At 32.3% G+C, this 16904-nt stretch overlaps 1 protein-coding gene across 3 annotated transcripts in view; it reads left to right on the top strand.

Annotated features, from left to right (window-relative positions):
• Window positions 1-16424, top strand: part of LOC130641799 (phospholipid-transporting ATPase ABCA3-like) — a 35405-nt gene extending 18981 nt beyond the window's left edge. For all 3 annotated transcript variants that reach the window (XM_057448762.1, XM_057448765.1, XM_057448763.1), the window contains 24 exons: window positions 146-248; window positions 830-909; window positions 1805-2079; window positions 2156-2362; window positions 2525-2610; window positions 2815-2989; window positions 3489-3611; window positions 4225-4341; window positions 4628-4798; window positions 5650-5760; window positions 6107-6201; window positions 6322-6390; window positions 6846-6984; window positions 7455-7523; window positions 8879-8971; window positions 9227-9314; window positions 10214-10347; window positions 10895-11052; window positions 11827-11893; window positions 11965-12068; window positions 12781-12935; window positions 13164-13336; window positions 13738-13863; window positions 14683-16424. In XM_057448762.1, the coding sequence (XP_057304745.1) occupies window positions 146-248; window positions 830-909; window positions 1805-2079; window positions 2156-2362; window positions 2525-2610; window positions 2815-2989; window positions 3489-3611; window positions 4225-4341; window positions 4628-4798; window positions 5650-5760; window positions 6107-6201; window positions 6322-6390; window positions 6846-6984; window positions 7455-7523; window positions 8879-8971; window positions 9227-9314; window positions 10214-10347; window positions 10895-11052; window positions 11827-11893; window positions 11965-12068; window positions 12781-12935; window positions 13164-13336; window positions 13738-13863; window positions 14683-14763 (2999 nt within the window). In that variant the 3' untranslated portion in view covers window positions 14764-16424. The remainder of the gene's footprint in view (window positions 1-145; window positions 249-829; window positions 910-1804; window positions 2080-2155; window positions 2363-2524; window positions 2611-2814; window positions 2990-3488; window positions 3612-4224; window positions 4342-4627; window positions 4799-5649; window positions 5761-6106; window positions 6202-6321; window positions 6391-6845; window positions 6985-7454; window positions 7524-8878; window positions 8972-9226; window positions 9315-10213; window positions 10348-10894; window positions 11053-11826; window positions 11894-11964; window positions 12069-12780; window positions 12936-13163; window positions 13337-13737; window positions 13864-14682) is intronic.
• The last annotated feature ends 480 nt before the right edge of the window (window positions 16425-16904 follow it).

A 16904-nucleotide genomic window follows, 5' to 3' on the forward strand; every position in this document is an offset into this window, starting at 1 on the left:
TTCCAGATTTTTTCTTTTAACAATAGAATTTTAAAAAACGGCCTGTTTGCTAATGCAGAAAAATACGGTATATTCTATATTCACAAAGCGAACAAAAAAATTATTATGTATTTCATTATTTTAAAACGTAACTTGTACTTTGTAGAAAAAAAGGATGAATTTGGTATCAGTAGTTTTGGTATATCTGTCACAACATTAGAAGAAGTTTTTTTAAAAGTAGGAGAAGGAGAGACACTTGGAATTGAAAAGTAAGTAACTTAATAAGCATCATTAAGGCACGCAATACCATAGTATTAGAAATCTGTGATTAGGAAATTGACTAAAGGCTAATTCTAACCGTAACTCTAACCCTGTAATGGTCAATTAACTCTCAGCCTTCGTCTGATAATGTGCAAAGTATAAGACAATGTACTCTTTGGCAGTGAATTGTAAGGGGACGAGGAGGGGGGGTGTAATAGCAAGGAAGGGCCGATATTTTTGGAAAAGATTATAAAAGGGGGGGGGGGGTGTTAATAAATGGGACGAGGTGGATTTTTGTAGAAATCCATAAAATGGGGGGGGGGGGGGGGTGTCATTACTGAAGGGGGGGGATTTTGGTTAGTTTTGTTTTTCTTACGCTAATTTCAAACAGTTATCTCAAGTGATAAATGTGTTCGAAATGGTTTAAATATGATACCCTTGCATTGCAATAATAATCAAAAGAACATAACAGTTTCCCCCCTCCCCCCCCCCTTACACAACCAATCAAAATTAGCATTATGCAACTAATTATTTGATTAAATTCACTGTAATACTTTTAATGTGTTTACATACAACTTTTTCAATTTAGTGAAGCAACAGATAATGATGGTGATGATGTTGTGAAGCTGCATAATATAGATCGCACTGAGTCCATGATTGCTCGTGATAGTATGTTATAGTATATATGTTATTATAATTTTTTTGTGATTTTCTACGTGCGTTTGATAATTTGACTAATTAAAAAAACAAAGTGTGGCTTTTAAAATTACATTTTTTTATTTTGTTACAGTAGACTAGTTATAGAGAAATGTATTCGTTTAGTTGTTTTTTTCTGTGTTGTGTTCTGTCTGAAAAATGCATTTTTTGGTCTCCTGTGATTTTAAAAGTAAAAAAAAAATCAGAAATTTTGTAGCGTAATGTTTTGAGCACATTTTTTGAATGTTTTTTCCCTCTAAAAAGTTATGGATTTTTGTTGCTGTTTATTAATCAAATCAAAGTTGTTTGGTGTTCTTATAACAGTAACTTTTATTTCCAAACTTGTGTATATGATCCTATGACAAAGTTATCAATTAAGCTAGTTAATTTTTGTATATATACAAGAAAAATGAATTTATAATATGTTCTCAAACATGAGTGATGTAGGACCTGTTTCTTTGCTTAAATATTTATTATTTTTGCACTAACAGCTTGCAGGTAAAATAAAACCAGGACCTATATATGTTAGATTTTTTAATGTTCTTAAATTCAACAATGCCTTATATAATTATTGCCATTGAAAGATCCTATCTGCTGTGATCTAAACAAAACATATCCCACAGATCTTTAACGCCAGAATGTTTGAAAGATTTTTCTTGGAGTTAAGAAAGTGCGGAATTTTAGATGTGAGGATTCTAAAAAAACTGTCAAACATTTACTTATTCAAATCCTACTTAGTACAAATGTTAAAACTACAAAGGTATTCTTCCTTTGTAATGGATTCATCATTTCATTGTACATCAAAACGTGCTTCTTTTTTTCTTTCAGGCAGAATATCAGCAATTTTTATACCTACTTTTTATTTTAGCTTTACTAACTGGTTTTGCGTTAAAGACTACTCAGTTCAAAGCCATGTTTATTAAACGATTTTTAAATTCAAAACGAGAAAAGAAGGCTTTGATTACGCAAATCGTACTTCCCTTGTTGCTGGTTCTCGTTGGTCTACTATTATCAATGTCAGGAAATTCTCAAGATGATGACCCAAAAAGATTTTTAAATTTAAACATGCTTAATGTGGAGTCAGAATCATTAAGTGCGTTTTTTGCTGATACATCAGCAAATGAAAACTCATCGTTGGCCTCAGTAAGACATTTATGTTTTTGTATTTTATCACTTCTTTATTGTATCCTTTTTATATTTACACAATATTCTACTGTAGATGGCAAGTAAAGTATATGATGCTGCAGGCGTTTCATTGTTTCGTGATATATCTAGTAATGTGAAATATATCAAAGAAGGGAATAGTGGAAATAACATTGCCTTGTTTATTAATTCATCGAATGAGTATAGCCAGAAGATTTCTGCTGACAAAAAGGAATGTTGCAACTACAAATACTTGTTATTAAATAAGCAATGCCAAAACTATGTAAGTCTAATTTTAATCAGAATTTAAAAAGTAGTATTGAAAAGAAAGGTTGCTTACATTTTTATATAAACTACAGTTTGAATTGCAGATCTCACCTATAACTATTAAGGGATATCATAACACAGTATGTTCAGTTTTAATTTTAATATTTTTTTTTTTCAGGGTGATAAATATAGTTCATTGTGTGGGACAGAGCCAAAAACATTTGCTTATAAAAATTGTATGAAATGTATTGATGATAAATTAGAGTAAGTATCTGTCATTTTGTTTTTGATTAAAATGCCATTCCAAAATGTTTCAACCAAATTGCCTTTTTTCTCTGTAATTTCTATATTTTTAAAAAAGTCTAAGGGCTTGATTGTTAGCCAAGATAGGCGTTCAATAATTTATTTTACAGTCAGACTTTTAATTCTCTTCTTTTTTAAATAAATTAACTAATGTTTTTCTATTAGCTGCGAAGAAACACCAACGTTAGATAAAATAAAAAGCACAAGCGATACAAGGCTATATTTTCAGGAATATGTTCTAGAAGATAGTGGCAAAAATTTGAAAAGTTATTTTAACGACAAAGTGGCTGGATTAACTCTGGAGAATAATAACCAATACACAGTTTGGTACAGTAACCAGGTAAGTGTTCTCCATTACAAGTTAAGTACAAAGTGAAAATTAACACGCGGTTATTTATTAGCCTTGTTATGATAAAGGAAGGTCACTTTGCAATTAAGCCGTGTAATTAGACCATACAAATTATTTTGAAAAGACTTAATCTGAAAAAGTTTATTCTAGTAAAGTACGTGAAAATGGGCTTTTCCCAAATAGGTTTTTTTTGTTTTACTCTGTTTTGGTAATAAGAAAAAAAATTTTTTATTACTCTCATCCTTATTGTTTTGCATCAGAAGTTTATGTAAACAGTGAAAATATAAGACAGTGTTGTTACTTTTTATGGGTTGTTTGCCTCAATTAAACTGGTATAATATTCATCTCCTATATTCGAGTTTTTATAGTTTTTCTAGTTTATTTTTCGCAACAAGATGTGTTAAAAGGTGTGCTTGTTAGCACACTAACAATGTTTATGAACCCAGACTAATTAAAAGTTGTATGGTTTAATGCTTTTCTTTGCTTACAGGCTTGGCACACGATTGTTGCTGCATTTAGTGCAGCCAGCAATGTTATTGTGAAATTTCATAAGAATGAAACATATGGCATTAAGACTAACAATTTCCCTTTACCTAAAAACACTAAAGAAAAGGTATGTACTTTATTGCCCTGTACATAACAAGTGTCAATGTGAACTGCTTGTAGTAAAATTTAAAAAGAAATTAATACAATACATTAGGGTGTAATTTAACCCAGACTTTAGGATAAGTGTACTATAGCATGTTCGCAGCCCTACAAACATTTATAGCATATGTAAATTGCCAGTGTTTATAATAAGTTTTGTGATGCAGCACATCTGAAAGCATACCTAAAACACTTGGTGGGAGCTTTTTGCTGCACATGTACCAAAATTCCCTTGTAGAAGCCTGCTAGCCCGATTGACCAACTGGTAGACTGCCTCTTTTTAAGTAAAATTATGTATTTTATTTTTAGTTGAGATTTGAAAAAAATAAATCAATTATTTGAATGTGTTATGTTGATAATTCTCTTTGTTGTTTTTGAAGAAGGAAAAATCCAATATGAGTAGCAAAATGAATTAAGAATTGATTTGTCTTTTGAAAAGAAAGAAAGTAACTATTTGTTAAGGTGTTTTAGAACTATGAACTAAAAAAATCATTCTCCGTAACAGAACTGCCTGTCAAGCATTAAAATGTGTACCAGTATCTTTTATTCTTGCTGACTTTTTTGTTGTTACTATTTTCCAGGGTGAAAGCATTTCAGCTAATAGTAGCAACCTGACTTTAGTCATTTTTGTTACTATGGCAGCGTGTTTTGTCGCGGCAAGTTTTGTAACGTTCATTGTAACAGAAAAAACTTCGAAGGTAAACTGTTCAGTTATATTTTTTTATAGTTTTCTACACTTTATGTAATGAATTATGATTTCATGTTGATAATAATTTTGGACCTGTAAAAAGGATGCTCCAAACATTGCCAGTATATAAATGTAAAAAAAATGAAAAATTAAAAATCTAAAGAATATTGGTAAATGGCAGTAAGAGAGTTTCTCCATTCCGAAGAAATAAAATATTGATCAGTTTGAATAAAATCTGATGACGATACCGGGCATTATGTGAATGTTTCAACTAAGCTGTATTTGATTTTTTTCAGGCTAAACACATTCAGTTCGTGAGTGGAGTGGATTCGATCTCATATTGGGGTGCATCATACTGTTGGGACTTCATTAACTTTTTGATACCTGGAATTGGAATTATCATCCTTTTTGCTGCTTTTAATCTGGATGAATATGAGGGAGCTCTAGGGGAAGTTTTTTTGATCATAGTGAGTTAATGTCTTTGTTCATTCCTTTCATTCATTTGTGTCCTATTGTCTTTGAATATAACATATAGCAATGTTCATTAAATGACATCACCATTTAATGAATATCGTTATACAGTCCTCAAATTTTGCTCATCGTAGGTTTGCTAATTCGGGCATTTTTTAGCGTGACATCACACAGTCTGACAGACAGTATACTAATATTGTTAGAAGACTAGCTGGAAAACCCAGCATCAAAACGCCAGGTTAAACCACCGGTAATTAAGCATTGAACACTAGGTTAGGCGTTTAAGTCCATGCTGTACCTCTGATGTGTTATAAACCTAGTGGAGCACTTACAGCAATAAAGCTCTATCAACGTGGAAAGTTAGTGCCCAAACCACCTGTCACATCCAGGTTGAGCGCGTTAGTATACTTTATGTTGAAAATCTAGTAAATTGCTCACAGCAATACTACATTTTGGGTGCCAGTATTTTTTATTTGTTTTGCAGAATGAACTTTTTAAAAATATCAAAAATTAATCATGACTGTCACTGGGGTTAGAGGTAAACCATTTCCCACATCTGTATGCAGTGCTTACGTCATTATTCCATGTGCTTAATATGGTACAACGATGTAATATATCATTTTCAAGATATCCCAATTTTACTTTAAAAAACAGTCAACAGACCGTCCGTTACCCTGTCTGGTTAAAACAATCACTTAACAATTTTATTTTGTGGAACAACTCTTTGTGAAATCGGCAAAAGAGTTTGAAAATATATTTTAATAATAAATATTGACATACACTCATTAAAAAAGATTTGATATACACATTGATTCATCTAAAGTATCACAAACCATTTATCTTTTAGATTATGTTTGGTGTATCCGTTCTACCATTCGTCTACGTCATTAGTTTTTTATTTTCAAGTGCTTTGATTGGTTATGCTGTCATAGCTTTGTTGCTGATGGTGATAAGCTTGGTGAGTGTAATCTTAATGTGATCTATTTAAAAGCATATTGCTGGTCGGTTACATGTTATTTAAACTGACACTGAGAAGTTTCTTCTTTTTTGGAGATATAGAGGCGGAAATTGTTATGTTTGTAACTAAGTGATAAGTTTTTGAAAATATTATTTTGGTTTGTCAACATATTTCTGCTTTTTAAGTTAAGTTCTAAAAAAAAAGTGTATTTGAAAAGAACAGATGAACACCGTTTAGGGAGACATTAATCTCATATCATTATTGTTATTGGTACTTCCTTCTTTTTTATCACCTTTGATTTTAACTCCATCCTTCAACAAAACCTATTATTCAAATTCTTTTTCAGGCTATGGTTCTTGCTGTGTTTATCCTGAAAAGTACTGGTGAAGAAAATGTAGCTGATACCTTAAACTACATGTTTCTAATTCTACCAACCTATGCGTGAGTTGTTTTATTCTTACAATGTTTTTTTTTCATACAGGCATATTTCTGTTGATTAAGTATTTATAGGAATGTAATTATTTACACAAACAATTAAAGGAAACCCTCAAATATTTTTAGGTTCCCACAAGCGCTTACTGATCTAGCAACCAATGTTGGATTAAACAGAGCATGCACAGTAAACCCAAAGTATGGTGAACTCTGCTTATTTTTTGTAAGAATAGAGGCTGAAACTGTTCTCTACCCTAATTTTAGTCTTAACAATTTCCTAATGGGTTTCTCAAATACATTATTTTCATTGCAAATATGGTATATGTGAAAACTGAGCATGCATTTGATGCGAGGAAAGAAATTGTGTTAAATTGCCACAACTTCGTCCCCAGAGCTTTTTTCTACCATGATTGTCAGTAAGAGAAAACATTATTGAAATTTCTATTCTTTTACTTCATTTAAAATGATATTATACAGAACACTAAAAAATTGTAGCATCTATTAATTGCAAGATCTCTCCTTTGCTAATCTGTATAATATCTTAGTTTCTTACTCCCCAAAAATTATTTCTGTGTATGTGTCAAATCGATTGTAAGCCACCATATTGTTTTTCAAAATCACCAAATTGTGAATGTAATGTCGAATTTTTTTAGAGCTATAATTGGCTGCCAGGTTACTGGTCGAAATTATGAAGAAAATTTGCTAGCATGGAAATATCCTGGCATCGGTGTTCATTTGTTGTACATGTTTGTCGAAGCTCTGTTTTTTTTCTTTCTCACTCTGCTTATCGAGGCATGTTTCTTTCACATTTTTTATTTTAATTTTAAAGAAATCATAAAAACGTCCCACAATTATGTTGACAAACTTGATTAAAAAAAATCGAAGATCATCCCCAGAAGTGATCATTTACTCTCGTTCCATATTAGACACAAACTTTTCAATGTAGACAAACTAACTTAGGACGGTTAGAGTTATTTGGTTTAATCCAAAAAATGAAGCAATACCAATAACCGTTGACGTCAACAAGGCCCATTTTCCCTATTTGCTGGAACCTTATGGGCTGTTGCATTTTTTTGCTACGTAATGAGGACATCTGCCAAAGTAGAGCTGTTGCAACCTGTTTATTTTTATAAATTACAAATAGGGTTGTAGTTTTGACATATATACCGTTGATTTAAAAACGCAGCTAAAAAACTTATTTGTCATTATATTAAGTTTTTTGTGAATTGTCTAATACTAATATCAGTTTCTGAATGTTTTAGGAACGATTCTTTTTGGGGTCATGTTGTGGTTCAAATAATGCAAAAGGTTTTTCAAAACGAGAAGGGGAGGTAAAGTTTCTTTTACACCAAGGTCTCGACATTCATACTTACACTCAGCCATGTGGACCTGTGTGTATTGAAATATACTTCAAAATTTTTGCTGAAACGAGAAAAGTTAACGTCTACTATTACTTTGTGTAACCAATAGGCTTTGTATACAATTTTCAAGGTAAAATAGTGCGTCATGGCTGTCATAAAAATTTCATAGCTTTTGCAAAATGGAAACATCTGATATCATTGAAAACTTGATATTAATGATTTGTTGATGCCTGATAAATAACCCTTAGGCAGCAAGGATATCAAAATTTGAAAATAATGGCCACTTAGCTTAACTTCGATGCTTGTTGCATTCAAGTTAAAAACCTAATAGCTTCAGTAAAGTTTAAAATAATACCAAATAGCTAAAAGGATTCCATTATAATCATAGTTTCCAAATTACTGGATTTCGTCGTTTTCAGAAACACCGATTAGTCGTTTCCAACGAAATAATAATTTTGATAAAGATGCATGTGCTAAAAATTTTAAAAGCTATATCCAACTAAAAGAAATTTGAAATGTGTTTTTAAAGTGAGGCGCTAAAATATTTAACTTAAATAATTATGATGGTAAGTGAAAAGATCTTTTTTGTCAAAAATAGTTTAGTCACAACACATAATTTTCTTCAAAAAGAAAATAACTTTTCTTAAAAACAGTAGAAAATTTAAAACTTAGAAAGTGTAGATAATACAAAAATTATTTTTAAGACTGACAAAAAAGTTTTAATTGATCTTTATAAAATGGGCCGTGGAAGTAAATCTGTGTCTAAATTAACCAATAATCTTTCCCCAATCTGTTGAATGTTTACTACTTTACTTAGATGTAAGTAGACATGGAATAGTATGTTCAATATAGAAAATACAGCAACTCTTCAAGTGTTAAATGTACTAAATAATAAAGAAAATAATATAAAAAGTGTTAAAGTATGCGTTATTGTAATTTTAAACATTTCTACAAAAAATGCCATCTTGGTGACACTTATTTCGTGGAAAAGGCAATTAAACACTAAAAAGCAATATATTTATTGTGGTACACCTCACGTGTGATAATGAGCCATCCGACTTTAGTGTTGTTTCATCGACAATGTTCAGGAATAGCATATGTGACACTTTTGTACATGTATGTACAAGAAATATGTTATGATAAATACACAAACGTAAAACTTGCCACTTACGTTATTGGTTTAACTGCAGAATTAATGTTGCTAAGGCTTTTCTTGTTTTCATTTTAACTTATTTCTTTTGGAACTCCCTTTTTTACAAGGCCACCTGGAAGCCTTAATTAGTTTGACCAAAATTAGTTACGGAATTTTCGTTTTGCATTCCTAGGATATTGATGTCCAAGCTGAGAGAGAAAGAGTGTTCAAAATGTCGCAAGAGGAAATAGAAAAGTCTGCTGTAGTGCTCCAAGATCTCACGAAGGTAAGTACCGGAAGAAAGATTGGACTAAAAAAAGTGTGAAATTTTTTTTAATTATTTTGAATTCAATTATGCGAACGAAAAACACAATGTAAAGGTGTAATAGGCATTTTGATTGGATAGTTTTAATCATAACAACTTTCGATTATAGAGGTTTATAGAATAAATATACTGCGAAGTGATATAATACAAAAATACAATTTGGCTTTAGTTGTTTAAGCTTCTTTTAAAACAGTTTTGTTGTATATGTTATTTCAGGTGTACAGAACAACTGGAATGACTGCTGTTGATCATTTAAATTGTGCCATACCTAAAGCTGAATGTTTTGGTCTGCTGGGGGTTAATGGTATGAGAAAAATAGAGTTTAACTGTGTAGCCTAAGTATTCTCTATTGGTTACTTGTTGCATATATTATAGTGCGATAACGGTTGCCGTTTTAGAAATTTAAGCCAATTTTTGGAAATTTGAGCCAATTTTTAGAAATTTAAGCCAATTTTTGGAAATTTGAGCCAATTTTTAGAAATTTAAGCCAATTTTTAGAAATTTAAGCCAATTTTTAGAAATTTAAGCCAATTTTTTTAAAAGGTGTTTCTTTTCACAGCCTTCTTTTTAAAAGAGCTTTAAAAATAGGATGTTGGGTTTTGGATTCCATGAATTACTCGAAATTCATGGGATACGGTGGTGATGTATGCTAGCACTGCACTAAGTAGCTATAACCCTTTCAAGTCTGAAATATTTTTGTGCATATTTAATTCTAAAATATTGATCCTAAAATTTATTCTGGACATTATATCACTCCTTTGAAGGTTTTACACCTTTTGTGCTGTTATCTTTTACCAAAAATATTTGGTTTCAACAATTCATCTTTGGTAGACAGGTTTGGTATAGTCATACAGCTGTGATGTGTTTTTCAGAAAATGCTACCAAAGAATCATTCAAAATATACAAAAGCCTATTGTTAAAAATATGAATGAGTTAAACAACGAAAAAATCATGGTTAACCCAAAAGGTTACGTTGTGTTTATTATTGTACTTTTTTAAATGTAGTTTTCGGTTTTAGACTTAGATAATATTTTTTATATGTTTTAAGAAAATAAAATCTGCTTACCTAAAATTATGAAAAAATAATGGCTGGTTTGGACAGCTACAAAAGGGTTACTGCCACCTTTGACATGCACAGATTGAGAAAAGTATGCATGTAAAATATCGTAACCCTTCGAAGTTGATTTGTTTTTAATTTATCAGGCGCTGGAAAGACAACCACATTCGGCATGTTGACAGGAGAATTGGGTATCACGGACGGTACTGCTTTCATGCATGGTTATAACATTCAGACACAGTTAAATGACGTTCAACAAAGAATTGGATACTGTCCACAGGTCAGTTCAGCTGCTTTTTTTGTAGAGGAATAAAGAGTTTGCGGTAGAATTTGTGCATTTTACGGAAATACACTTTTGCGATTCGTAAAAATGAATCCTTTTTGCTGTAAAAAACATTTTTTCTTACCAAATGTGGTCATTATTTTTTCGGGGTGACTTAATGGACCTGATGAGCGGTTCAAAGATTCAAACAATTGTCTTGACATTCTGTATTGTAAAAGAAGTAAAATAAAGAATGAATCTTTGTAGCTTCTAGATTTTCTTAAGAAATACCATGGGTCAACTTTTGCGGAAGCAACTTTTACTACTGGGATAATTTTAAATATTTTGCGGGAATAAACCTTTTTCGTGAAAACCGAAAAAAACTTTCTCCCGCAAACACTTCTTTCCTTTAAAGTATTTACATTTGTTTCTTTAATAAAATTAACATGGATCTGATTTCAGAAACGTCCTGGTTACCTATCGTATGTTTTTTAAATGAGAATTCCTCTTGAACTCACGTACTTAGGGTCCATTATTTTAAATCTACCTTGTTTGCTTCGTTTAGTTCGACGCTTTAGTTGAAAGATTGACTGGTCGTGAAATGTTGACAATGTTTGCACGCTTGCGTGGAATTCCATCTCATCTTATTGAGGATGTTGTAAAGTCTGCTATCGAGCAATTAAATCTTGGTAAATGGGCAGACAAGTTGTGTGGAGACTACAGGTATACCACATTTGTTGCTTTGTATAAGAAGTAAGTAAGGCAAACTTATAAGGCGAAGTTAAATATGGTAGTTCAATTTATGGCATAACTAAGTTTAGCCTGGTTGGCTTATTTAAAAGCATGGTATAACGAAAGCAAATGCGAGTTATTTGTGCTTTTTTTTAGCTAATCATAATATCCTATCTACATTCGTATTTTTCAGGATTCTTCTCTTTAATAATAACCGTATTTTGTCTGTCTCTGCGCGGACCCTCCGCTGAGTTAGAAAATCATGCTACGGAAGCACGAATATCACATGCGATATATTTTTATTCACTTTGTTGTAACGGGTGAATTTAAAGGACGGGCGACCCCGTGAATTTTCCACGGGTTAACGACTAGTCTCTTTAATAATAGCCTTCGTCTTTCTGTCTCCGCGCGGACTCCCCGCTGAGTTAGAAAATCATGCTACGGAAACACGAATATCAAATGCGATATATTTTTATCCACTTTGTTGCGACGGGTAAATTTAAAGGACGGGCGAACCCGTGGATTTTACCACGGGCTAACGACTAGTCTCTAATAATAGTATTCTGTCTGGTTCTGCCTAATTGCTGCCTAAGTCGCGAGACACAAGAAATGCGGTATATAAAGGGCGGGCGAACCCTTGGTTTTATCCACGGGCCAATGACTTGTCTTTTATATTACTTGCTAACACTATATCATACAGTTTATGCATTTGTTAAGTTTGGAAGATATTGAACAGTTACGGCATTTATCTTTTTAAATTCTTAGTGGTGGTAACAAACGTAAACTGAGCACTGCAATGGCTTTAGTTGGTGATCCTTCTGTTGTGTTTTTGGTGAGTCCTCTTATATAGAATTATAAACATGGAAACCTAAAGCAGTATTTAATTTAAATGTATTTTTTTAGGACGAGCCTACGTCAGGTATGGATCCTGCTTCCAGAAGATTCTTGTGGGACACTTTGACATCTGTAATCAATACGGGACGATCGATTGTCCTTACATCACACAGGTAATGTGACAGTTGTTTTTCACAGACTTTGGGTATTTATTTGAAATTAATAACTTTTCTGTTTTGACTATACATCACTGAAAATAAAAGTTTTCCGCGTTATGCCTACCATGTGAAATTAGAATTTAAACTCCCCTAATTCGTTGGACTGGTGGTACCCGCACAACCTGTAGATCTTCGTATCGAAAGCGTTTGGATATTTCTGATAAGAGCTTTTTAAATGTAAATAACCCCAGGAAAAAAATCACTTATCCACAAAAAAAACTGTTTAAAGATCAAAATAAAATTTACAAAAAAAGTTTTAAATTTCGTAAATACAAAGTTTTTTAATTCCTTGCTGATTTTAACATGAAGGCGGGAATGAATAAAGCGAACAATAAAAGTCATCACTTTTCGGTGTCTGTTTCGTTTAAAACACGCTTTGCCTTCGCGTATTAGTATTTAAGACTAGTTGTGAAAACCGCGGAGGAATATACTTAAAAATTTAGTATTTGTTGTCCTTCTCATTACAACTGCCTTTTCACGTACAATAATTTATAAGAAAGCAATTACATTCCCTGTGGGTAAAACCCTTCGCGATAAATTTGTCATATATATAAACAGTCCAGTTAATAAAATAATTAAATTTTACCACACGAGTTAAAAATGTATGCAGGCGATTTTGTAGAAATTGTAGAAAATAATGTTCTACATGTCGTTGTTTTGTTTTTAGTATGGAAGAGTGCGAGGCTCTATGTACACGTCTTGTTATCATGGTGAATGGACAATTTAAATGTATTGGAAGTATACAGCATCTGAAAAGTAGATTTGGGCAAGGATATACAATCATGTTAAAAATATCTAAAAATAAACCAGGAGACCCCCAGAGTAAGTAAATTACTATATATCATTTTCCTTTATACATTTTGGCACTTTTATGTACGAGAGTGCATCGCTATGCCACACTACTGCAATGCCTTTATAGAATATAAACAATATAAAACAGAATTTTTAACTTTACTTTTTCGTTTAATAACAACGAACCTATTTTTATAATTTTCTACCTTCTTAATTTTCCTACATGTAATATTACAAATATGTTTCTTTATTTTTTAGTGGGGAGTGCGAACAATCCAATGTACAACGACGATTCGTCTACCTTGCAAGTACCGCCACAAGGGGCATTAGCACAATCGTCATCATCACAAAATATTGCTATAAACTCTGAAAGAGTTAAAACATTCGTTCATGAATCGTTTCCTGGTGCTGTACTTGTAGAGGATAGACAGGTATTGTGTGTTTCATATTACGGGGTGCCCTGTCACTGTCAGGAATAGTAAGAGATTTTTAAAATATGTAAACATGTCAGGAAAAGACAAGAATATCAAATGTCCAAAAAAGGTTGGAAATTTTAGGTTTAAATGGTCAATCAAAATTGTTTTAATGTTTTTTCAAACTTTCGTGTAAGAGAATTTACATTATAGGGTAATTGAAGGTTCTAATAAGTTTAACATTTCGACCCAAAATGGCTCGAAAAATAAGGAAAATTGCTGAAATTTTGCATAAAAATTTCAAGAAAGTATCAGAAATGCCAGGAAAATACGGGAATTGTGATGTAGTCCACACCCTGAATCATTCCCAACAATCTCACCACAATGTGGTTACTGTCTGTGGTACTTGATTTTTTTAGAGTCTTCTGCAGTATCAAATTATCAATCCAAATTTGCGTTGGTCTCATCTATTTGGCACTCTGGAAAAACACGCTGAAGAACTTGGTATAATAGACTACAGTGTGAGCCAGACATCGTTAGAACAAGTAAGAGACTCTTAAAACGTGATTTTTTTTGTAACAGGTAATTTGAATGTAGGGTATCTTGAAGGGATAATTTAAAAACTGTAACATTTCGGTGAAAAGTTTGCTGGAATAGTAAGTTCGCGAAACACCTGGAAAGCTATTCACAAGTTTCGGTACGGTTTAGGACCAGAATCATTGTAAACATTTATTTTAAAGTTGTTAATGCCTCGTGGATGTTGAATGTCGTTTTGTTTCGGAAATAATTCCATAGATAAAATTTTTTTCGGAATTGTAGAAATGTGAATTATTTTGTGCGAAAAAAAAACGCTTTTGAGGATTCGCAAAAGCATAAGTTTGTGCAAAAAGATTCGAAAGATCCGGGACACTTTGTGTTTCCAAAGCTTAGTGTTACGTTAAAGTTTAACCAGTTATTCGCTGAAATACATTCTTACAAAACGGGTTGAAATAACTGACGTCATCTTCTGTGTGGGTAACTGGAGACCACCTGGGACCAAATTAAGACCAATTTCCTAAAGCTGGGTCAACCAACCTGTTTCGGAAAAGACGACTCGATGACGTCTTCAAAAAACTTTTAAATCCTCATATATTTTTAACCGTTCATCAAAACAGTTTAGTATTTCAAGCTCTACACAATAGAGGCAACGGATAAACAGTTTTGTTAAAAAAAGTTATTTACTATTTTGAGACTTGCTGATGTCAGCAAAATATTTAAACTCTCATATCTTCGCTGATCAAACTGGTCGATCCTATTTTTTTTTTTGCATAAGTGAATCTTTCCAGGGGTTTTGTCGACTAGTTCAGTATAATTTTGTTCTTTAGGTCTTCATCAACTTCGCGAAAAATCAACATTCTGAAGATCGAATCTTTAATAAAAAATTTTGTTCGTGCATGTGTTTCTAAGAGGGAGATGTAATGGTGAAAATGTTGTATATGTACGTTTTTAATTTTTATCATCCAGCCATTTTTTTTTTTAGTTTTTCTTTAACTAAACACCGACACCAAAACTGCATTTTACTTCAACTACTAAGTATATTTTTTGGTCAATAACTTCACTCTTACACTTGAATTATTTAACACTGAAATCAAGCTATTTCAGGGAAATTGTTTGCGAAAAAAACATTGCAGTTCTACAAGAAAAACAAAACAAATAATTCCTAATATACTTGTTATTGACACTTATTTTCAGTTCCAACTAGTTTTTTTATGATTTTGTCTCCTCAGAGCGAAATTTTCAGAGACCATTTCTAATTGGAAAATGTTGCGGGAATAAACTTTTGCGGTTCAGCGAAATTTGAACGTTTTGCGGGTGAAAAAATGCCGGTTCACGATTGATTGTACTTACTAAGAAATAAACTTTTGCGAATTTTCCAAAAACCGAGAAAGTTTCTTCCGCAAACACTTCCCTTATAGTAATAAAAACGTTTCCTTCCATCCTCATAGCTTGGACGTTTGCGCTGATATACATAATTGTAAATTTGCATTGTATATGCTCTTTAGTTTATATTTGTTATATACTTTAATTTTTTTAGAAAGTAGTTTTTAATTGGCACGTTTTATTAATCTTATTTGGCCTGGGGTTTTGCGAGCATTTAAGTGGATAAATAAAAGTTCTTTAAAATATCTTGAATAATCTTGGATCGGATGTCATGAACTTTTATTTCGTTGCAGAATTATTGAACCGTATTTGTATAGGTTTTTGGGGGTCCTCGGGCGGAAAATGCCCGCAGTCCATAACTTTTCAACAGGTTATACTTATGGCATAAAACTTTGCAAACTTTCGGGGACAACTTCTTTCAATTTCATTCAAAGGTTGTGTATTGACGTTAAACCCTGTTCGAGCGAGAGGACTGAAATTAAGGTCTTTCTAACCCCCAAAAAGCTTTGGTTAAAACAGGGTTAAAATATTTATTTGGTCCCCAAAATGTTACGTATAATAAAGCTGCTGAAATTACCAGCACATAAATACCTGACAAGGTGTCCACTCTCCAGAAATTTTTAAAATATTAAGATTTTTTAGTGTGTTCCTGGGTTCATAAAATATCAATGGAGGGAAATGTCATAAATTTTTATCAAATACCGTAATGCTTTAAATAAACGCCCCCTTCTATTAAACGCCCCCTCTAATAGACGCCCCTCCCTCATAAGGGACGTTTATTTGAGGCGATAGTAAAAGTATACTTACTTTTCTCCTAAATCTTAGGTTTAAGGTTGGAAATTTAGTTTTTCGCTTTTGAAATTCATTCTCAAAAACATGTGAATATCTCCTATTTTCTGTTGTGAAGATATATATTATAGGTATCCTTAAAAACTGCAAAAGAGACGAAGTGTAAAAAATTTAATACATGGCCCCTTCTTTTAAACGCCCCCCCCCCCTGAATAAAGACCCCGGGCGTTTATTCGAAGGAGTTAATGTTGAGTGGATACCCTGATATGGTTTTCTATTGCACTGAAATAACACTACTTTGGAACTTGTATTGTTTTATTTATATTGTTGATTTTTTGTAGCAGTCGGATGGCATAAATTTACGGTGATTTAGAGGAAAGAATATTCCTTAGTAGTTCTCGCGTTGCTCTAAATCCAAGTTTGTGTCCCTTATAGAGAGGTTTCGCTGCACTTCTATGTGAAACAAAAGATAATTTTATCTTAAATTTCTCGTGGATAAATTTTCGCGACGAAAGGATAACAGAAAGAGGAAACAAAAAAAAAACTACAGTAAACTATTCGTTTATAACGCCGATAGTCTTTCCAACACGCATAATTTTGTAAAATATTCACGAATGATGAAATTCGGAAAATTTCGCGCGGATTAATTTTCGCAAAAGTTTAAGGTAGTTTTTCTTCTATTATTTTTTAATTCGCCTTGCTCAACCGAAAATAACCTTATTTATTTTCTAAACTCCATGTGGGACAAAATAACGCGGTATTAGTAGTGTAGTAGATGGTGTCGTCTTAGTTTTCAGAAGAGTTGTACAAGTTCGTAAAGTGTAAAAATACGAATGTAAATCATATCTGGCCTAATTGTCGTTAGCAATATGCCCAT

Source organism: Hydractinia symbiolongicarpus, chromosome 4 (genome assembly GCF_029227915.1).
Source record: "Hydractinia symbiolongicarpus strain clone_291-10 chromosome 4, HSymV2.1, whole genome shotgun sequence".
NCBI classification, from domain to species: Eukaryota; Metazoa; Cnidaria; class Hydrozoa; order Anthoathecata; family Hydractiniidae; genus Hydractinia; species Hydractinia symbiolongicarpus.